This window comes from Poecilia reticulata, linkage group LG17, assembly GCF_000633615.1.
Source record: "Poecilia reticulata strain Guanapo linkage group LG17, Guppy_female_1.0+MT, whole genome shotgun sequence".
Classification (NCBI taxonomy): domain Eukaryota; kingdom Metazoa; phylum Chordata; class Actinopteri; order Cyprinodontiformes; family Poeciliidae; genus Poecilia; species Poecilia reticulata.
In genome coordinates, this window is record NC_024347.1 from 3,581,942 (window position 1) to 3,605,231 (window position 23,290).

Below are 23,290 nucleotides of genomic sequence, written 5' to 3' on the forward strand. Positions count from 1 at the left end.
GACCTAACCAGAATAACTTCGAGCGAGCTAATTATAATAGAACAAAAATAATTTGTTGGATTCGTGAAACAAAGAAAAGAGTGAGRTCGTTTTAAATATCATTAGCCAATGCGGGTACGAAGAGACTGTCGGTATTAAACTAGCGAATTATTTTTTTGTATTAAAACTGAGTCCTCGTGAACGTCAATTACGTCACGCACGTCGCAGCAGATTAGGCGGAAGTCGCGCGGCCAGCAGGCAGCTGCCATCGTAGCCGATAGCCGCCTGCTGCTGCAAACAACAAGTTCAACATTTGTCGCTCAAAGCGTCCGCACCTGGAGGTCCGCTTATAGCCAACCTGGGCAACATGGACGAGGACGTGCTGACCACCCTGAAGCTGCTGATAATTGGAGAAAGCGGAGTGGGGAAGTCCAGGTTTGTGTATATGCTAGCAGCTGCTAGCCTCTTATTGATGTTGACAYTATCCTCGTCGTTACGTAAGTTTATTCTTCTCTGCTCAACAGCTGCTGCTCGGTGCTAATGTCATTGTTTTATGTTTACWACTTGTTTAACACAAAGTGAAAGTTGCTCAAAAAAACAAAAACGTAGTACTTACTGACTTTRTTACGTAAACATTTTAGAAGCAGCTGGGAAAGTTTTGTTTTCGCTCTGAAGGAATGATGCTGCACATTCGGTACCAGAAATGTATTGTTGCTTTGTTGTCGTTTTATTATGTTTCTGGCAGAAAGCTAGCTTTATGAGTTTAACCCCACAATATCCTGCTGAATGTTCATTTCCAATGTGTCCTTGTTTCCCCTTACAGTCTCCTCCTGCGGTTCACAGAAGACACTTTTGACCCAGAGCAGTCAGCCACAATAGGTTCTATTACAGTCATAAATACACTCATATATACCGATGTAGAATATAGAAANTTTTTTTTTTTTGGTCAATGGAGGTTTTGACTTTGCATCCCCATTAATTCATTTAGAAATGTCACTGTTCTAAAATAAACATTTAATTTGCAAACTAGATGTTTAGTTGGTAAGCTAAATACTAACTATTAGGAGTTAGTATTTAGTATGGAGTTAGAACCAAACATCTAACTCCACACTTAATATTTGGTTAGCAAGCTCAATATTTAGTTTGGAGAAGAATAAACTTGCTCATTGCCATCAGTTTCAGACCGTGTAACTTTACAAACGGCACTCCGTACTTTCTGACCTGCGTGCATTTGGGCCTGTTGACTTTCATGACTGATTTTGACCCCCTGACCTAACCAGAATAACTTCGAGCGAGCTAATTATAATAGAACAAAAATAATTTGTTGGATTCGTGAAACAAAGAAAAGAGTGAGGTCGTTTTAAATATCATTAGCCAATGCGGGTACGAAGAGACTGTCGGTATTAAACTAGCGAATTATTTTTTTGTATTAAAACTGAGTCCTCGTGAACGTCAATTACGTCACGCACGTCGCAGCAGATTAGGCGGAAGTCGCGCGGCCAGCAGGCAGCTGCCATCGTAGCCGATAGCCGCCTGCTGCTGCAAACAACAAGTTCAACATTTGTCGCTCAAAGCGTCCGCACCTGGAGGTCCGCTTATAGCCAACCTGGGCAACATGGACGAGGACGTGCTGACCACCCTGAAGCTGCTGATAATTGGAGAAAGCGGAGTGGGGAAGTCCAGGTTTGTGTATATGCTAGCAGCTGCTAGCCTCTTATTGATGTTGACAYTATCCTCGTCGTTACGTAAGTTTATTCTTCTCTGCTCAACAGCTGCTGCTCGGTGCTAATGTCATTGTTTTATGTTTACWACTTGTTTAACACAAAGTGAAAGTTGCTCAAAAAAACAAAAACGTAGTACTTACTGACTTTRTTACGTAAACATTTTAGAAGCAGCTGGGAAAGTTTTGTTTTCGCTCTGAAGGAATGATGCTGCACATTCGGTACCAGAAATGTATTGTTGCTTTGTTGTCGTTTTATTATGTTTCTGGCAGAAAGCTAGCTTTATGAGTTTAACCCCACAATATCCTGCTGAATGTTCATTTCCAATGTGTCCTTGTTTCCCCTTACAGTCTCCTCCTGCGGTTCACAGAAGACACTTTTGACCCAGAGCAGTCAGCCACAATAGGTTCTATTACAGTCATAAATACACTCATATATACCGATGTAGAATATAGAAATTGCTTCATGTCGGAAATGTTTCTCTTAAATCCAGTTTCTCGTTTGTTTGTCGTGTTTCTTAAGGTGTGGACTTCAAAGTAAAGACCCTAGCAATTGAAGGAAACAAAGCAAAGCTMGCCATTTGGGTGAGTCTTCGTGACCTCCATCCTCACCCACATTCACAAACACTGCAATACAGTTAGGAAACAAACATGGTGAAGTTGAACGTTTCCTCCACACGGTGGCGACATTGTTCAGCAGTGAATACTAGTGAAGAACAACAGCTGTTGTTGAGCTGCAGCTTTGTGTCCTGGGTCACAGTAAGGGTCGAAGCGCCTTTTAACAACGAAATTAGAAACTAATCCTTATTCAGAAGGTGAAATGTTTGCTGCTTTTTTTTTCCCACAACAAGCCAAAATGTCCCAAGGACTACAAAGGGATCCCTTTGTGGACTTATAAAGACTGTTAAAGCAAKGATCAGGTTATTAAAGGGTCATTTCTGAGACTTCTAGCAGTAAATGGGGACGTTGTCATTGAGATTAGCAGTGCTCAAGTGGTGGAAAATGGTGGAAAATGTCACTCTGAAGTCTGGTGTGTTTTCTTTTTAAGGACACRGCTGGACAGGAGAGGTTTCGCACGCTGACACCCAGCTACTACCGCGGCGCACAGGGAGTCATACTCGGTAAGTCAAACTACCCCTACCTTCTCGCTTTCTTTTTTCCCCCTCCATCCACTGCACTWGTACTTGTTTACCTCGTGTTTTGGTTATAATATTTTGCTTTAACTTTGCATACACCGCCTTCAGTTAAGTCTTAAAACTCCTTGAACCTTTCCAATCCAAAAATCCATTTATGCCCCCAGTACAGCTAAATAAAATTTATCTAATGACATGATCTTTTGAACAAGAAAATTATTTTATTCTTAAGTTATGTACTACAGAAAGCCTTTTTTTTTTTTTGAAGAACCACCATTTTATTTTGACAGTGTAACGTTTCTTTAAACTTCTCCACAACTTTCTGCCTGACTTGTCTGCTGTGTTCCTCTGTCGTCTTGATGCTGTTTATTCACTAATGTTCCCTAATAACAAACCTCTGAGGCCTTAACAGGATGGCTGGATTTATAGTAAAAAAAAAACCACATAGAAAACTTGTATTTATGCTTTTGGTTTAGCTCTTAAAATTCTGATTTTATATATTTTGAAATGTACAATACAGCACAACAGAAACTGAAGAAAATTGCCCAAAACYTCAAATAAAAGGTTTTAAAGTTGCACTAGTGAAGTTAGATCTCAGCCATTTTTACACCAGCATATGTCAACACAACTATAGACGCACTGATGCAAAATTTTGTCCCGACATTTACATTTCTATATATGCCCCAAACTTTCTGACATCATGAAAAAAAGACCACACCGCTTGGTCTRCTTATCTGCTTCAGTTCAAATCCAATCAACAACAATGTCGAAGCTGACGTATCAACGACTAATCACAAGGCGCYGTGTTTTTGTGTGTTTTTGTCAGTATATGATGTCACACGGCGCGACTCTTTCACGAAGCTCGAAAACTGGTTGAACGAACTGGAAACTTACTCGACGCGCAACGACATTGTCAAAATGCTGGTCGGCAACAAAATCGATAAGGTGAGTCACTTCCTGGAGTTCTGACATGCACAACGTGTGACTGACCCCAATGCTAAAAACAGACATTTTAAGTTTTAATTTGACTGTTTTTCATAAATGCAGGACGACTTACATTATTGYTCTTTGGTCAAAACAAAACACACAAAAAATGAGCAGTGAAATATCTGTTATATGCATTTTGTGCTGCTCTGCCGCTGTCGGTCTGGATTTCGCTGTGCGTGTGCGGCGTGGAGTAGTTTTATGGTTCTTAAAACATCTGATGTGGTTTCAGGATGACCGTGAAGTGGACAGAAATGAAGGACTGAAATTTGCCAGGAAACACTCGATGCTTTTTATTGGTAAGCACTGGCCTAAGTGTGGAATCAGATGTTGTCGGYCATGTTCGTTTACAGTGAGAGAGCCRTAAAGTTCCAGCCGGCGCCAATAAAACTCTTCAAATTGTATTTAAAAGTTACAGCTGTCATTAAATGTCACAGAGGAAGTCATGCACACAGCTCAGATTAGCTGGGCTGGTTTTACAGTGCTTTGCTCACAACAAGAAATCGAGGGATGCAGACAACCAAGAAAAAAAATGGCGTTATTTAAACTGAAAAACTGAATGAAGAAGTTTAAAGGCAAAATTACAAGATGTGATGGATTTAATCTGCTCTTTATTCTAATTGCTACTTCCTATTTAGAGATGCACTATTTAAAGGGTTCCCTGGACATTGTAAGTTTTTGAGTTATGACTTGCTGATCCAGATTTTTTTTTTGAAGAATAATTGAAATTGAAAAGTGAAATATCTAAACRATAATATCTTCATATTGAAATAAAAGGAATGATTTCTCAAAAACAGTCCTGAAGTTACACAACTGTCACAAATTCAGAAAAATCCTTCCTGTTGTTGGATAGAAATAGAAATGGACCGATTTGTCCTGGCTGATACCAATTTTTTTTTTTAGTTCTGGTGTGAAGAATTTGATATGAACTAGGGATGCATGACATATTGCCATCAATGTCAATATTGGTAATTTTTTACATATCGGTTTTGGTCCRTTGAGCAAAACTGAGCCGATTAACGACAAATGTTTATTTCCATCTTGTTGCCGTTTGTATTTGAACACTGCAGTTTTGCACAATGATGCAGCAAAAGATGACTTGGTTTTTAATTGAAGCAGAAAAGCTTTCGTACCAATCACATGAAGAAGTGTGATKTGTGTCACTAAACTGCACACAGTAACTGCATTTGATCATTTGTTTTCAAATTTATGAATATTCTTTATGAACAAACAGTGGAGAAAATTATAAAGGACAGTTTGGGTTTTTTTAAACATTAATTGGAATTCATCGCAACAACAATAAATCAAAATTCTTGTCACGACAAGAAATCTATCGCGATAAACGATACGATAAATGCTCACCGAGAAGCAGTGTTACATTTTTTTACATTTTTAGACCTGAAGGGACATTTGTGTCATTGTTGTTTTTTGTTCGTCTTCTGAAGCACTTTTACCTCCCTGATCACATTAACCCCGTCTCTGTTCAGAGGCCAGTGCTAAGACCAAAGATGGCGTCCAGTGTGCCTTCGAGGAGCTAGTGGAGAAGATCCTCCAGACTCCGGGACTCTGGGAGAGCGACAACCAGGGTCAGAAGGTCCAGCTGGGGCAGCAGGAGCAGGACAGGGGACGGGCGTGTGGCGGATACTGCTCCATACCCTGAAACCGACAGAAACGGCGACCTGACGGGGAAACGATACGGACCAGAGAAACGGAACTAAAGAGGGGCGGAAGAAGAAAAGGAAGCTCCGTCATCTGAGCGAACACTGCAGTTTTGCACAATTACTGTTCAAACATCGTCACTTATTTGACTCTTATCATGTTTCGTTAGCAAGCGCATCAATCAGAGGTGGAATGGTGTTTTCAGATAAAACGAGACGTGCCCRGGGCGTCGCAGCAGCACTCGTCTGGGGCGGATCTYCATCATTAGCAACAGTTGTTCGGTTCGGCATTACTTTACCAGCATCGTGCCTGTAACATAATCAGATTTTAGGCGGCGCTTCAGGTTTTATTCTGAATATTTAATCCTAAACAATAAAAAAAACTTAAATATCCTAGTTTATGTCCGATTCCCTTCAGATTCCCGACTTTATTATTACACCTCAGCACTGTGAATTATCCAAAATGATTCATCAAACAGTGGAGCCCAGTTACTGACGTTTTTTTGTTTTTGTTTTTTTCCCCCACCCCCATCTTTACACTCCTGCCTCCACATCGTTACTTTTTCCTACAAAATATTCCCACTTATTGTTTTAAYGCTATTTTCTCAGCATTATCAGCCTCTGTTGTCCAGCTTAATTCCATCTCTGGTGAGTTTTAGTTTTGCAGTGCTTCCTTTGCAATTATCATTTGTTAACCCTATAATGAGAACATTCCCAAGCACTTTTTCCCTCCCTTTGTTTTTGAATTCCAGCTTTAATTAATACYTTATTATTCCTAGTTACTGTTACCTGGGAGAAGAAATGAATTGAATCTTTTTTTTTTTTTTTTTACTGATGCTTGGTTGTGCTTTTCAGTCATGTACTGTCACAYGTTGACCTGAGACCTGCCTTAACACTAAGAGAGCTGCAGTCGAGTAGCATTTGATTTGTTTTGAACTTAAATAAATAGAAACCTGAAGATGGGATCTCTCGGCTCCAAGAATTGTTTGTTTGCTGTTTGGTAGCTGGCGTAGTATTTTGTTGACTGGATGTAAGAATGAAAATATTTTAGGAAAAAAATGATTCACCCCAACGCCCTCCTCCCCCCAAAAAAATCTGCAAAGCAAAAGTAGAACACGTTGAAAATCCAAGATAAATGATAAAAAACAAAAAAAAAAAAACAATAATTCAGAAATACTTGTAGCAGTGGAAAAGTAATATGTTTTTAATGTTTCCTATGCAGTCTTGAAAAGTGAAGTATTTTCCAAGTTGGGATAAGAATGGATAAAACTGAGTTTGGAAAAATGTATTTCCAGTCTATTTTCCTTATCCCACTGTCTAAAAGTGATATCTATCCATTAATCCAGACATTCATTACTTTATCTGAAAAATATTGGCTGGAGAGGCTTTAAACCATGCATCTGTTTATTGATCTTTCCATCTATTTGTCAGTTTTTCCATAATACAATAACGTGCCAGTCTGTCAATATCCTTGTCAATGCAAATTTTAAGCGAAGATCCGTCCATAAATCAATCAGTCCAACTTTCTGAACATCACTTTATCTGTCCATCGTACATTAATCTATCARCCCATCCATAAATCATCTGGTTTTTGCAAGTTCCAAATTGTAGTCAAAGTCCAATTAAATTTTTATATCATTTATATTAAACAGTCCTGCACATTTAAAACACTGAAATAAAAAAAAAGAAAACATGAGAAAATATCAAAGGAAGCATAAGATGCGAAATTTCAGTAAGAAATGGCTAAATTACAGAAATGACAACTTTTATTAACTCTTATTGTAAGAGGAATTTAGCAAAACTGCAATGAAAACACTTTTTTTTTTTTTGGGTCACTTGATCAACAGCCGGATGTTACTACTGGCGAAAACAACGAAGAACAGCAGCGGTCAGTGTCTGCCAGTTTTCATCCCAGTTGATTCTCCCTGACCTCTGTGCCTCCAGGAGCCGTGTTCGGACTCCTCTTGGTGTGCCATCTTTTTTTTTTTTTTTTTTTTTTTTTTTCCACGGTGCATTTTCAAAATGAAAGGCTATAAGGCACATGAAACCTACCACTAACTACAGCTCCGTGGAACATAATTAGGTTGTCTCAGCCCCTGTAAAGTAATGATTTAAAGCAGAAAAAAAAAAAGCCAGGCCAGAAGTTTTCACATTGGCTTTATTCAAACGGCTGCTGTAAAACTTCATCACRGGAGGATTCTCCGGTGTCCTGACAGTTCTTATAAGTTATGGAAAACGAAGGTCACRTAGGGCGTAGCAAAGCAAGCAGACATTATTTGGATTCACTCTTCTGGGTACTAATTAGATGTTACAGTATATAACATAATTAGAAAGGTGTAAAACGTTCGGCCTGTACACTGTGTGCACTACGAGGCACTTCTGGCTGGCGGCGAGTGGAACACGGCGTTCAGTGCCTACCCGGTGTTTGCCAGGGGGGCTTTGACAGTCTGGACCTCGGAGATGTGAGACGATTTCTGGATGATGCGGCTGGTGAGGGCGGCCCCGGCGCTCTGCTTCAGGGCCGACACGGCTCCCGTCACACACAGCCTGCCCGTGAGGCTGGCTTTCGCTACGGAGAAGGGCTCCGCGGTGCGGCTCTGCCCCGTGGCGGCGCCGGGTGCCGGGTCAGGGCTCTGCGCCGCCTTGCAGCTCTTGCCCTGGGCCAGGCTGGTGAGGGCCACGGCGGCGTGGATCTCCCTCCAGCCCTGGCCGTCTTTTCTCGCTGGGTTTCGGCTCTGCAGCTGGCCCCTGTGAACAAACAGCCAGTGAGATTCAGATGAGTTAGAGCTGCCAGGTGAGGTTGGACTTTATTCGCGCCACTTGTCATAAAAAAACCATAAAAAATTATTGCAGCAGCATTAAGGAAAATGATATTTTTAATTTTAGCACCTTTATTCAGCTGTAGCCAAAGCTTTTTTTTTTCTTTTCATTTTTTATGTTGCTGTTTTAATTTCGTGTTTCTAGAGAGAGAAAAAAAACATTTTGCTCTCACTGCAAAAACACAAAATCTTACCAAGCATTTTTAGTCTAGGTTCTAGTTCAAATATCTCAAGTACACTTGAAGACAAAACCAACTTACTAGGAACTTTTCAGAAACATTTGGGAGCTTGTTTCAACATTTAAGTCAAAAATGAATCCCTCTATTTTGACCAAAAAAAACAAAAAGACTAATTCCACTGGCAGATTTCACTCATAATGTCAGAAATACATTTTTATCAATAATTCATATAACACTTTACACAACAGTATGGGAGACCAAAAATGCTTGACGGGGTCAAAAAACGTGAAAAACATAGCAACAAGTAAATGAATAATAAAAAAGAAAACGGCAAAGCAGCGCAGAACAAGCAAATTAAAACCAGAAGTATCACTACACATTTAGAGCTGCAGTATGGAACCTTTATAAAAATATGTTTTTATATATTTGTTAAGTCTATCACCATGTCATAACATGAGACAGATAATCTGTGAATAGATTGATCTCCGCCACCCTCTTTGTGCTACTTTTGCAGTCTGAAGAAGACATGCAACGACCAAAAGCAACCAACCAGAACCAGGAGGAGGGTCTTAGTGATGTCAATTAACCTTGTGTATGTGCTGCTAAATGTGCTAACGGCAGAAAAACAACTTAAAGCTTATCCGCTTATCTCTATTATCAGTGCTGATGGAATAAAACTGCAGCATAGCAGAGAACAAGTGGAGGAGAGGGAAAGGAGATCGACACCGCTAATACCCGCCCCCTGGCTCTGATTGGTTGTTTCTCACTAGCACTGCTAGCAGGAAGAGGAGTTCAATTTTTTTTCACAGATTATCTGTCTCATATGATTCTGTCACAATATAGTGACAGTTTCAACAAAAATAGAAAATTATGTATATATTTTTGCAAAAGTTACATTCAAGGCTCTTATAAATGATGATGGTCAAGGCCATTGATGGACGTAAAAACAAATAAAAGCTTGAAATCTATTCAAACATCTATATTATAAGTGACATAATCTGCCAGTAGTTCTTCATCAATATTAAGGTATTATTGACTTAAAAACGAGCTCATATCTCTTGCTGTAAAGTTGTTTGTAGGTTGGTTTTGTCTTATTTGTCTTATTCAAAGTGTACCGAGGTCAAAACTAGACCAGAAATACTCGGTGAGATGTCGTGTTTTTGTACTGTAATCCGTAATCCGCAACTTTCCGTTCACATGGACTATAAATATGATGTGAGAGGCCCGTTCTTCTCTCTTTTTTTTTTTTTTAACCAGCTGACCACCAGATTGAGCGAAGAACCATATTTATCTTGCCATCACATGTGGTGAGCAACATGATGAAGGAGGTAATAAAAAATTTCCAAAACCTACAGCTACGGAACTACGGCGAAAAAAATGACGACATAGTAAGTCTTGATAACAACCGTTGGACCCTTTCCATGCGGGAGAGCGCCGCTCATGGTGGAGTCGCATTTTGTAGACTTTTAGTTCATCATTTTTTCGGCTGAGGCATTGCATGTTTGGGCAGATTTTCTGTCTGGTTTTGGGATTACTCCTCTTACTTTTTAAACTTTTGGACGGTTTGTTATGCTGCGTAACCATGGTAAAAAAAAGGCATTGTTTTTGCATCCAGGAGCAGCTGGTTAGCATCTCGAAAGCTCTAATAAAACCTGAACTGCAAACCAAAATCCCAGAGGATTTGGAACGAAAAGGCTTTGTGGATGAAAACCAGGTCCAAAGAGAAGAAAGAAAAGAAGATAATATTCACTATTATTATTATTGCTGCCTGACTTTCTAACCACACGGCCAGTCAGAGATTTAAATTGGAGCGGCAAAAGCAAACCAGCGGGATTAGCAGTGCTCACCAACAACTGATGGTGTCATCCATGCGATGTCGACTGCGAACTATCCATGAGATATTAGCATCTCATGGAAGTTATGAGACAAAATGCAAGTCTTCAATCAGAGGCATCTTCAGATGTGTTGCAAAGCTGACTGCTACAGGAGATAGCCGTCTTTCCCGCAGCAGCACAGAATGAGTTTTGACAATATCTGATTTCCTTTGCAATAAGTAAAGCATGTTTGAGCTGAATTTGAGTCAAACAGAAACAGCGTCCTTCCAACACAAACATAGACATGTGGACTTTGCTAAACTGTACCGGGACTTTAGCAGTCCGGTTCAGTCAGATGGGACCGAACTCGAGCTTAATGGTAACAAACTCCAGGTGGGCTTGATGTGAAACAGAGGATGAACATGGGGAAAATGATTCCATGCCCGCTGTTGAGCAGAGTGGAAAATATGTGATTCTGTTGGCCTTTTTCTCCTCCACATACACCGAGAGCCTGGAAGCCCGAAATGCAATCACGTCGTAAACAAATGCCAGGACTGGTAGCCTCTAACGGGTTGTCACCATGCGTTCATTGAGAATAACCACCCAAAGCATGTAACGGCCAACACGACTTGGAAATGTTACATAAAATCAACTTTCTTCAAATTCAATATTTGTCTCAGCAAAGAGACTTTGCAAAAATCACTTCGTTACAAAAGTATGTTTTTAAGTATCAACACCAGAGATGTAAATAACTGTAACTCTGCCTTCAGGGAGTCATAACTTCACTCCTGTATTAACCCTTTAACAACGTTTTTTTGGGTGGAGCCTGCTCTGTGAGGCCGAAGCTTGGAAACTTCAGCTCAGAGGTGGAGCTTCGTCCTCGAGGGCGGGGCAAGGTCCACCCAGACGTTTTGCACAGCTGAATGGTTGCCATGGAGATTAAAGGATTTTTTAAACATGCATAAAAGAATAAAGGCAACACTTCAGGTGCGTTACTGATGAGGGAATAACATTAAAACATGATGTAAAAAAAATGCTGCCCCTTTAACACTGAATCAGTCGACCTACTCAAAGTTAAGGTTTAACTTTGCTCAAATTAACAGTGAGGTTATGCTTCTGCAATAAAAGAGGAATTTATTTTGAAAGATCTTCGACACTGGGAGCAGAGATTTTTTTTTTTTTTAAGTGTGAAAAAGTACAAACCATAGTGACAGGGTTATGAAATATGAATTACTGTACTAACCTGCAACATTTAACTGAAGTGTTGTCAGTTGTATCTGCAAAAAAGCATAAAAACATGTAAAACTTAGCAAATGTACCACAAACCTACTTACCAGATTATTAGGCTGCCGTACGCTTGCTGTAAAAACTGGTTCAATTTTCTGCATGTCTCCAAGCAATTATTCGAATGTTTGGTGCAAATTCTTTCGGTATGCGTTCAAGCTTTTGTTAAACACTGGAATGTAATTCTCCTCCCTCCCTTCAAATACTCAATCGTTTGTTTCTAAAGTTCGTGGGTTGCAGGTCTTTATCTCAGCTCAAGCGCAAGCACTAACGGGTAGGAAACATTTCAGAAATCAATGCTGGATGCCTTGGCTGTGTCTCCTGAATAACTAAGGATCAGTTGTTCTCCAAAGGGGCTTCGAAGACATTTTTTATGAGCACAGACGAGAGGAAAAGAAGAGAGAGAGAGAGAGAGAGAGAGAGAGAGAGAGAGAGAGAGAGAGAGAGAGAGAGACCATAACCAATGTTACGTTGCTTCTAGCCTACAATTTCTGTTTGCGGTCTGTGCGTACATATGCGATATTTGTAGAATATATTTTCCATCTTTGCTTTGGATTACAGCCTTATTTTAGGTTTGAGCACATAGATAGGGGCCAAAACCGATTTTTCTTCAGAGTCCAATAGAAAAAGAAATTAGATGCTGAAACTAAGCCTTTCGGCGCTAACAGTCTGAAACATACCGCAAACCTGAGCCAAAAGTAACTTCTTGCTGATAGTAAATCACTTCTGTGTGTTATGCTTTTTTGCTTTGCTACTGAACATCCCTCACCATGTCCCTCCTAAGCCATAAAGTGCCCCTGCCAAGAAAGTAGCTCCGTACCTCTGCTGTATTTATGGCCAGGGGGAAAAAACTTAGTTTTACCTCTGGTGAGTTTCACCATGCGAGAGGGGATTAGTGACAACTTAATTTTAGAAGTTAGCAATGAATCCAATCAGTGCCTTGCTTCCAGTGGGTTATACATCTTAATCAATATGAAAATGTGAGCGCAGTAGATCATGGCTTCGTGCTCATAAAGCTGCAGTCTGGCGCACAAGTAGCAAATATCTGTTTCACTTCTTCTGGTTTTGGAAATATAAACGTTGTGCGCACCTGTTCCGCTTCCACTGCCACAAATGGCAATTTACCTGCTAAAGCTCTTTTAATACATAAACTCTCACACAAATTAAGAATTAAGAAAATATGTATCTGCTTGATGTTTGTCTGTGTTTTGTAAAAAATAAAATAAAATAAAAAATCAAAACAGAAACCAGGAAGACTAAGGGTCTTAAAACAAAGCCCAGAGGTACACCATAAAGAAGCAAACTTTTAGAATACAGACAAAACAGTGGACGATCTGATAAATATTACTTAAAAAATCAATGTGAGGCAGATTCTGATGCACTCCCTATCCAGCATGGACTTAGCTCAAACATTAGCAAGACACAACCAAAATATTTATCCATATCTGTCTGTTGAAAAATAACCTCCAGTGGAAAGATATGGACATGTAGACGCAAACATATATCAAGATATAGACTAAAATAGGTTCCTAGAGAGACAGATGAATGAGAAAACAGAATAAACAATTACTAAATATCAGCTTCATGAATCTGAAAATGTACTTTAAAGGAATCTCTGAACGTTGTAGAACAACAACATTCAGAGTCCCGACTCCCTAAAAACTTAATGTGATCCAACGTATATATGTTGTTGATTGTTCGCGGGTAATCATATTAAGTTTATGCAAAGTTTATTAAGTCATCAAGTTAAATAAACATAAAAAAGGGAAGCTTGACAAACTCCATTTGGTTGAATGTGACCAGTTCATTTTTTTAAACTCTGAGCTGCATTCTCCTTTTTCTTTTTTAGTGCAAAGTGTTTTTAGTTTTTACTCAGAGCATACATCTTTTTAGCAACATAATCCCCACTTTGAAACAATGAAAAACAGAGGGAGAGAAAAGGGGTGAAGAAAAACACAGCAAGGCCCGTGTCCTGAAATATTTCCAACAAACACAGCTCCAGTCACACTGATAGGGTCCCTACAGGTAAAACTGAGCTGGTGTCCGTCTCCACCGTAAACAATCCTTAATAATAAATCATAAAATTCCCAGTAAACCATTCCTTATACTTTTACAACCTTTGAGACTGACAACCTGTACGACACACTCCAGTGGCATCACATAACTCAGGCTCACTGCAGGTTTAGTGGCTGCTTCAGCGTCTCCCATGCACTCTGAAAACATATTAACATTAATTGTCATGTTCTGGCAGCGAGACTCTCCGTTTTATCTTCACAGAGGAGCCACAATGGCCAAGAGGAGTAGCTTGAATGAGCGGAATAGTATTTAGGGACTTCTAGCAAGAAGGTGAGCTCAAAATAATCCAGCAATAAAAAAAAAAAGACATACTCCATTTAGTATGTAATTCTCAGCCTTGTTATAAAAATTTGCTAAACTGCTAATGTTAGCTTAAATGCTACAAGTAGCTTCAAATGGTCTCACAAGTATGGCCACAATTTACATGAACAAAGCATTCACTTCAGTAAGTTAATAAAAACATTCATGCTACTGTCAATAAAGTAGCATTTATTGGAAGTAGCATTCCAATAAATGATTGTTAGCATAAATGTTTGTAGCATTTAAGATAACATTAGCTTGTAGCTTAAGTGTAATCGTGGCGTTTTGAGTGAGTGAAGGAGTTAATTGACATTTTGAAAAAATAAAATAAAATAAAGATCATGGCAAACATAGCTATGTACAGATGTTTGACTACTATTAAAATTATCATATTAAAGGAGATCTAAACTGTAAAATATGTAAAACACCTTTAATGTGTTATGTGTACAAAATTTACAACAGCTAAAATTTGAACAGCGTTTATTGAAAACAATCAATTATGATTTTTGTTTTTGTTTTGCTTTAATGATTATTATCATTATCTCTTGTGCACCCACCTTCAGCCTAATGACTGCTAGTGAAAGGTAGCAGCCTATGAATGGGTGGATATCATTTATCATACGACTTCATTAAGTTAATAGAAAATATTCAAGTGTCCAGTTTTTCTTAGCTTCAAAAGAAACTCTCCTTTGACTACAGTATTCCTATACAAGGTTAACTAAGCTTAGCACAAAGAGCAATGAAATTTGCCTTTGGTCAATTTATTTCTTTGATGCTTCAAAGCTTCTTGGCAATTAATATTATACTGTTGGAGAGCCTGTTTATTTCCCCCTTAAACTGGGCCACGTTTGTAAGGAAAATGCATTTGTGTGTTAATAAGCAGAGTTGAGTGTATTGGCAGCAACCATGAAAGGCTGGCCAAGGCCTCTCTGCCAATGCCAATCAGCTCTTTGTGGAGGTATTGTGAGGGCGTGAGGCGGCAACGCCCTAATGGGAAAAAAATAACGCATGTCATCAGCGAAGGCCGTCTCAGCTCAAAGATGGAGATGAGATATTGCGGCCACTGGCCATATCGTATCTCCACTCTTAGAAACCAAAACTATCCAACATGTCAACACCCACCGATTTGGGGCTTATCAGAGGCCACCTCCAGGATTTGGAGGTGGACAGAATGAAATGGTCTGCACCCACACACGCACGCACACACTGTGCTGTTCTGGCCTCTGTTTGCTAAACGAATAATTTTTCAAACTGCAGTCATCTTCCAGTCCAAAACAGCCCGAAATCCAATACCAAACCAGAGTCAATAGAGAAGGAGGGATTCATGGAGTGGATTTGGCAGGTCGCGTTGCCCACATAACTCTGCTGTTAAACCAGCAAATCCATTTTCCTTTCAAAATGTAGCACCATTTAACTGGAAATAAAAAAAAAACTTTCCAAAAGAATACTCTTTTTTTCTATTTGCGAGGAAGGATTGTACAACAAAGGAATAACCAGGCAAACACAAATTTCCTTGCTTTTTGTGCTATAGTTAGCCACTATAATATTGAAGCAAGGCCTGATTCTAAATGTTACACTGACAAAAAAAAAAATCCTTTTATCATTGTTTTTAAGCTACAACGCTTCCCAGTTTTAAATTCAGTGCAAACGGTTAGACAACGTAGGAAGGAATTAAGACTTTAAACACAGCGAATACAACAGATGCTAGCATGCTAGCTTCATTGTTTCCCCTAATTTTTCATCCTCAGGGTGGACTCACCAACATTAACTGCAAATGTTGGAGAAAACTTGAAAAAGTTCTTTAGGAAAAACTGTAAAAAAAAAAACCCTAAATAAAACATTTTCCACACTTAGCATAGATCTCAGAGGCTAAGTCTTGCAGCTAAGTGTCGCTAAAGACTGCAGCCAGACTATGACTGTTTCAAGACACAGCTTTGGCTTAAAAACAAACTGAAAAGGCAGCTGTGCCAGTTTAATGGCTGCAGACCCAATTTTCTTGAAATACCAAGCGATGGTTTTTGTCAGGACCTCCTGAAATCAAGCCATTAGAAGTAAAACTGTAAAACCCAATTTTGTTGTCATTCTGGCCTTGTTCAATGGTTGCTTTAGCATTATTTGTATGCTTTACCGTATTTTTCCTCCAAAAGCTGGACTCTCCGCTTGTAAGAAGATACTTATAAAGTCATTCTAGAAAAACTAAATCTATACTTATTAGACCTGCTTTTCTGGAATGTTAATTATAATGAATTTCTCACAATCACAGCTTAGTTTTCAGTTCAAAACATTTCTAAAAAGCAGTAGAGATTAAGCAAAGTTTAAAAGTGACATTAATAATTGTACAGTCTTAAGTTTTAGTTTAAATTAATAATCTTATTTACGTGTCTTTGTGATGATTTTCAATTGTTGACTGCATTGTATTTTGTTGTACTGGATGCACCACTAAACCATTGAAACTTAGGGGGTCTTAAAGATCTATATAATAAATATATGAACGCTAAAATAAACTGTAGAGTTTCTGGTATTTTCCTGTCCTAACGGAGCGGCTCAAACGAATCCAAGTTCAGACAGACTCCAGAAGAAGATGTCTGAGAGAGTACCTTCGATACAAAATCGTTTAGTTGTCCCGAGAGAATGGAGAAAATGCAAAAGTACCTCAAAAAGCAGCAACACAAAAGCAAAGGTAAGCAGAGGACAATATACAGGTAATGATACTGGCAGGGGTCTGTCTGACAATGAACAAAGCAAACCAGCAGAGTTTACTCATCACAGGATGAGTAGCAGGTGCGCTGATTAACCGATAGCTGGAAGATAAAACCACTAAGAGAAGGACACAACTCCTCACAAAGCAAAAGCACAAACGAAACCACAACACTTTTAACTTTCAGCTCATGGCGAACCTTTAAAATGAACTTGACACACTCATTTCGTGAGCCTGTGTAACCGCAGAAAGTTTGTGTTCGGGTGTTAAACTTTTCTCCTGTTTAATTGCTAACCTATGTCCGAGCTACTTTTTTCACACCAAGTTTTACTCAAACTATAAAAAAAAAAGCATTCCTTAAGTAACTTTGCGAGGCTGGAGCTTCTTTGTTGCCAGGAATAATTAGGCAGCGCCGTCCTCAGTGTTGGAGAGAAACCTATATAGAGGTGCTAAAGAGTGGAAGTGATTACAGAAACACTACACACAACTCCTCTAATGCGACGCAAATGAAACTGCTTTCGAGCAGGAAAGCAACACATGGAAGACACAGACTGCCAAGGCACACAGCTACATCCTCACAGACTGCTAGAACAAGCCAAGTAAATATTAGCGTGTTGCCTCACATTTGCGTGGCTGCTGCAGCACTTACTCTACAATCTGTCTGTCTTCAGCGTTTTTTTGCCTACAGACTGTTCCCCTTCTACACCCAGGCTGATGTTTCCACTTCTCACCCTGGGAGAAATAAAGTCTCAGACATGCTGTAATTGTCCTTGAGGCCGGACTGGACATTTCCACCAAGGCTAGAAGTCGAAGTGGAACAAATGGCACATTCTAAGTATATGGAAATGATATTTGTGGTGTTCGGTGGCAGCCAGCGAGAGCCCCTTCCAATTCTTAAATGTAGGATTTCAGCATCTGCGTGAGTCTTTATTAGTGATCTTTGCAGAGGCTTTGGCTGACTTCTCCGGGTGGCTTTGAGACGTGCCAGTGCGCTGTGCTCCCCGTAAGTCTGAGAAGGTAACCATGTGTCAAGCTCCCCCCTCTGTTTCGCCGTTGCGTTTATGATTGAATCTCGCCGAGCTTCTGACTTACAGACGGACGCCAGAGATTTATTAATGTCAGCTCGCCCTCGGGAGCCAAGTTGGAGGTTTCTGTTTGCTGTGTTCTTATTTTACTGCACACTGTGGTGTTTTAAAATGGAACTGCGAGGAAACAGGGTAGTAAAACTGCCAGTGTGCTTTTCATTCATCGTTAATCTTTAATTAACGAGGAAGATGTCTTTATTATTTCTTCAGCCGGAGGACCCCTGTTGTTTCTCTTCATCAACCTGATGTGTATAACATCCTAACCTGTTTGCTGTTCCTACAAGGTCAGACGTATCTCACTAGCCTGGCCATTGTCTTCCTGCGCTATTCCACTCGATTCAAATCTTGCTCACAGCAGAGTCAAATTTCTACCGAGCTGTGACCGATGACGTCATTTTTCTGTGACGTTTTAGCAATGGCAGCGGAGAAAGTGAACAAACTTGTTGAGTCTGCGTAGGACATGCTTCCAAAAATTGAATTAGCATTACCACTAGCTTTGTTTGGTTTGCCATGTCTCTCTTCGCATTGGAGGATGGTTGTTTACAATTTCCGGTAAGCTTCATAGTGCTGAACCAGCACATTACATACGTCACAACTGGGTAAAATTTAAACCTTCAACAGAGTTCACGTCTCCTGGAAGAAATCGTTTCTTAATACCCGAGAGCTTTTACCAGGCTAATAATCTCTCACCCATGCTGTAGATGAAGTTGGCCTCGGCTTCGGAGGAAGAATCCGGCGAGACAACATCTCGATCGCATTCGTTGGAGCTGAACGATTGGGAAAGGCATCTCTTCCCGCGAGCGGAGGCAATGGCGTCAGCCTTTGCAGCCATCATGTGTCGAAGGGTGTCGTTCAGGTAGCGGTTCAGCAAGCTGCTCTTGTACTTGGACGGAGGAGACGTGCCGTCATCTTCGTTGGAGCAGTCTGCCCCGGCGAGGACACTGGCCTGTTTCTCAAGCAGGCTTCGGCGGTAAGACGAGCCGCCAAAGTTTGATTGGGCGATTGGAGTCGGTAGGGTGCACTCTTCGTCTAGAGAGGAGGAAACAGAACCGTCACTGCAAATTCTGCTTAACAGGAGAGATTTAGTGGACATACCAGCAGATTTAAATTTTCTAAACTGCATTCCTCTAGGGATGAAGTCCTGAATCTTCTAGATGTGTCCCTTGTCCTACACACTTGAAGTAAACGGTGAAACTGCCTCACTAACATGCAGTCAATCTCTCTCACACCTCTCGGGCTAGGTGTGCTGATGAAGAGGGACATCTAAAAGTTGCAGGACATCGACCCTTGAGGACCACTGGTCCAGACCTGATTCTTAGAATTCTCTTGACGAGTGAAACAAAAAGGCTGACCTATGTCGAACCATTAATCTTAATGCCTCACCGTCCGAGTTTGTATCGTCACTGCACACACTCAGCCTCTCAGCGTTTCCCTGGATGTATTTATTGTAGAGCTTGATCCTCAGCGCCCAGCTCAGGTCTGGCTGCCTCACCGTGTTCTTCAGCCTTCGCCGGGCGTTTGCAAACCAGTTGGAAACCTTCCACAGACATAATTTGATCCATCAGTATGACTAGCCCTAACAAAAAAAAAAAGCATTCCTTTGATGAGACGGTCTCACCTGCACTAGTGTCATGTGTGAACCCAGAGCGAGAAGAACCTTCTCGGTTTTTGTTGGGTAAGGATTGTCCCGGTGCTTGTACAGCCAATGTTTCAGCGGCCGAGCCATGTCCTGGAGTACCTGCCTTTTGTGACGAGCTTTCACCCCACCGAGACGAGACCTGGGAGAGCTACAAGACAAATACTTCATGTCATATATCTTTCCTGCTTTAGGTTGGAACTTCCATAAATCAGATCATATGAAGTCCAAAATTTAAATGCTGTACAGAAAAAAGAAAAGATTCTGACCTGCATCTTCTGTACTTCAAGGCAGGGAGTTTCTCGGCCGGCTGCATGTCTGGGCTCTGTCCGTCTGTTAAACTCGTCTGAGGTGAGTCTTCACAGTTCGGCCCGGTTCTGTCTTCAGCTCTTCTGTAGTTGTCCAAACAAAACTGATTATCATCAGTCTTCATCGCTGCAAATTTGTCCATTCTCAAACACGCGGGGTTTCTCCTCTGTCAACAGGTGCATCAGCAGACTCCCAAAGACGTCCACAAACGGTAGATCCTCATTCTTTAAAGACAAGGAAAAAAATATATATAAATGCTTCTGCTCCTTTTTTTGTTATTTTTGGAGTCTCAGGAGCAAATAAAAACTGAGCCTTACCAGGGAATAATTTTAGAAAAGTCAGATGATGTCTGGTTTTACTGTTCTGTCTGAGGAGAGTTCAAATAACACTCAGCTCTGCAGACTATTGGTCTTCACGCTGGCCAATCGCCTCGCTGCAACACTCTGCAAGCCTTTCCTTGCAGAAGTCCTGCCTCGCAGAGAGCCCTGCAGAAGTACCTCTGGATGTGAAAAATGGGTCCAATCCAAAGAATATCAGCAAACCCAGTCATTAGATTTACTAGAAAGGGATTCTGTCAGTCTACGCGAAGCTGCTTAAGCGTGGCCTCATATTTTCAGCATGAGCCGCGCGATTCTTGCGGATCCTGCGGCATCACTAAGAATGGTGTCAGCAAATAATAATCCATGTTTTATCAGGGGATTCTGGAAATTTACGAGCGTAATAACATGGTTGCTAAAAACCACAAAACGACGGCTCATGTCAGGCAGGAAATCCCGCTGTTTTTCTGGAGGAGGGGCTGGGGGGGACTTCGGTATGGATTTCAGTAAAAACCAGCTGTTCAGAGAGGAACCGCGTTCAGCTCGTAGATACATTCAATTAGGATCACAAATGCGCTCATAAACAATTCACGATAAATGATAAATACATCTTCGACACATCTTCATCCAGACACGTAGAATGGTTCCGTGCATTTTAATGGGTTTCCCATCGTGTTTTTACGAAATATGTGAAATTTATTTCGAGGCTAAAGTTTTGTTTGTTTTTTTTACCTATTCCTAGTGCTGGAAAAACATATTGCGATATAAGCATTTCATGTCAGTCGATACCGATAATTACCGATTAGTTTTTAGTTTTAAATATCTGAAATACTGCCAAACTGGTGGTGTTCCTGTTTGATCCAGCTTTCTCTCCACGGCGTTGTTAATTATTTTTAAACAGTTATGAGACAAGGAAACCTGAAACTGCTGCTGCGCAAGTTAATCAGCAAGTTGTTGCTAGGTAACCAAAGAGTGAGCGAGTTAGTTGATTGCTGTGAGAGGTTGACCAGCTCTATCTACATCCTGTAGAATGCTGTTCAATTCTGGATCGGAGCTCAGTGAATATTCTTTATTTATTCAGTAATCAATAATGACGTATTATCGATTCTCTCGCTATAGATATTGTTATTGATTGTGTCCAGCCCTACAGGTTCCTATTTGTAAATCAGCTCAAGCTCAACTATATTGGATGCAAAGTGACCTTGGACACTAATTTAAAAGTCTTACTCAGTTTGATTTAGTGCTACACTTTAACTAGACCATTCGTCTGTTCTGATCTAAACACCTCAGTTGTGTCTCTTGCTGTATATCTGTTCTGCTAGAAGTGAGTCTTTGTAACATTACATTTTATTTAGCAGAATAAAAGTAAAACTTTACTGATTTGTATAAAAAAAACTAAAAGCATGTATAGTTTTCATTACTTTAAAATCCTTCCACTTTTGAAATAATACCCAATTAAGATTTGACCTATAACATAAAATAAAGAAAAAAAAATACTTTATAGTTTTCTTTGTAATGCAGTAACGTGTGTGGAGAGGGGGAAAAAAGTCAAAAGGGGTGTGAATACTTCTGCGAGGCACTATAATTATTTTTCTAAGTGGGGTCTCCTTTAAATTATGGCTGAAATTCAAGCAGCGCTCGTTCGACACACTTAAAGACAAATGTCTTTTCCAAGTTCATAACTCAAAACTATGAATGGGCAGGTTGAGTTTTAGAGCTTTCAGAGCTGAAAACCACATGGAGCAGAAGCATCTCCGGTAGGTGCCGTAAATTCCTCGCTCGCATTCCTCGGCGGCGGCTGGAGAGCGCCTGGCCTAGCCTTGCTATTACACGCCGTTTAACCCCCCGTCCCTCTGCGAGCCGGCCAGCGGCAGCACTGTTGATCTTAGCAGGAACACGCCGGCCGTCTGAAGGCGGGGGGGGGAGGCAGTAAAAAAAAAAAATAGGAGGACACATATTTCTGCTTTGTTTGGATAATTTGGTGCTCGTTCCAGTTGTTCAGTGTTTGCCTTGCAGGTTCACAAACTCCATCAGCCTAAGGGCCAAACGTGTAGCGAACACGCGCTGGGGAGAAGGGAAGGGTTTAGTCTCAAACATGGCGTTTTTGCAGTATTGCCGAATAGCTGCGGTTCCAAGTGGGCTGTCAGAAGATTTCTATGATATTACACGGAGACTTCACTGACTAGCATATGAGGTCTTTATCAGGTATGGAGCCCCTGCATGTTATTATGTCCGGAAATTTCGCTTGTAACCGAAACACAACTAAATTCCTCATAACATCTACGTGTTACGGTTGCCAAAGTCGAGCAACCATAACTGACCTGCTCTCCCTCACTATTGTTTTTTTTTCTTTCAGAAAACGTTTTCCTGAGCTTATATATCAGGGGTACATTTAAGATTTAGGGCCTTTATTGATAACAGCTAAAACCAATAGTAGTCGTCGCGAGCGGCTTCAAGGGGTTCATAGGTGAGTATTACAGGCTTTTGCTGACTCATGGTTATGTGTGTGTTATTAAAATGACATTAGGTAATGCTATTCCTGGTTCATTGCTGCAACATTTCAGTAGCACTTGGTTCTATGTCAATTCTGTCACATATACGCAGATGTATGGAAAGAAAAAGCTGTAATGTTTATTTTCCTTATGGTATTACATCTCTATACAGCATTAAAAAGCTTGGCATTTATGTGCCAGTTAAATTCGGTTGTAAAATTTGTAGCATTTGATTAGATTAACAAATACCTATGTATCAATTAAAAGTAAGCTTTGATGATTTGCTAAAACATTGTACGTACTGTAACTCGGTTTCCATTTATAGTGGAAACCGAGTGTGGTTAGAAAGGACACAAATGCAGGTGAAAAAGAAGCTGAATTTGATGCAATAAAGTACAGGCGATGATAAGAATGAAACTAACAAAACTCAAACACCACAGAAAGAAACCATGTTCTTAATCAACAGGTTGATCTGCCTGTCATAAAATGACTCAATAATCCCAATTTGGCCCATCTTCTAAAGAGTTCTACCAAACTGAGTTTATTTATCTATCGACATGGGAAATATGTTCCATGATCTGTCATTAGCTGAGAAAAAAGTTTGTCTTTGAATTCTTGTTTTAGCTCAGCAGTTTGAACGTAATGGGAGTGGAAATTTGTTTAAAAAAGGAGCAAAACTAATTTGCTACGTTTGCAATTTGCATAAGCCTAACTAATATCACTCATATAACATAAATTGCTTCAAACACAAAAGCTAGTGCTTTTCCATTAACTTGTGCTGCTGATAATGGTTAGCCTGATTACTTA

General features: G+C 40.2%; 2 protein-coding genes and 1 long non-coding RNA gene across 4 annotated transcripts; 2 read left to right on the top strand and 1 right to left on the bottom strand.

Moving 5' to 3' along the window:
* Positions 1 to 196: 196 nt before the first annotated feature.
* On the top strand, positions 197 to 6,439 carry LOC103478960 (ras-related protein Rab-18-B). 2 transcript variants are annotated; one of them, XM_008433132.2, is made up of 7 exons: positions 197 to 414; positions 803 to 858; positions 2,223 to 2,284; positions 2,748 to 2,820; positions 3,659 to 3,777; positions 4,049 to 4,115; positions 5,304 to 6,439. In XM_008433132.2, exons 1-7 carry the CDS (start codon positions 347 to 349, stop codon positions 5,474 to 5,476), a joined length of 618 nt encoding a protein of 205 aa, XP_008431354.1. In that variant the 5' UTR covers positions 197 to 346; the 3' UTR covers positions 5,477 to 6,439. The 2 variants fall into 2 exon arrangements, with proteins under 2 accessions (XP_008431354.1, XP_008431353.1); XM_008433131.2 differs by lacking the exons at positions 197 to 414; positions 803 to 858 and adding exons at positions 1,447 to 1,662; positions 2,051 to 2,106.
* A 1,176-nt stretch (positions 6,440 to 7,615) lies between these two features.
* Positions 7,616 to 21,353, bottom strand: LOC103478962 (homeobox protein Mohawk-like). The gene is made up of 7 exons (XM_008433133.2): positions 19,992 to 21,353; positions 19,635 to 19,898; positions 19,348 to 19,516; positions 19,113 to 19,266; positions 18,420 to 18,758; positions 11,530 to 11,563; positions 7,616 to 8,222 (listed from the first exon to the last, which is right to left on the bottom strand). The coding sequence occupies exons 2-7, from the start codon at positions 19,814 to 19,816 to the stop codon at positions 7,889 to 7,891; spliced, it is 1,212 nt and encodes a 403-aa protein (XP_008431355.1). The 5' UTR covers positions 19,817 to 19,898; positions 19,992 to 21,353; the 3' UTR covers positions 7,616 to 7,888.
* Positions 19,471 to 19,929, top strand: LOC103478961 (uncharacterized). Its single transcript, XR_535875.2, has 3 exons — positions 19,471 to 19,559; positions 19,656 to 19,716; positions 19,851 to 19,929. It is a non-coding gene; the product is annotated as an uncharacterized LOC103478961 (long non-coding RNA).
* Positions 21,354 to 23,290: the final 1,937 nt, after the last annotated feature.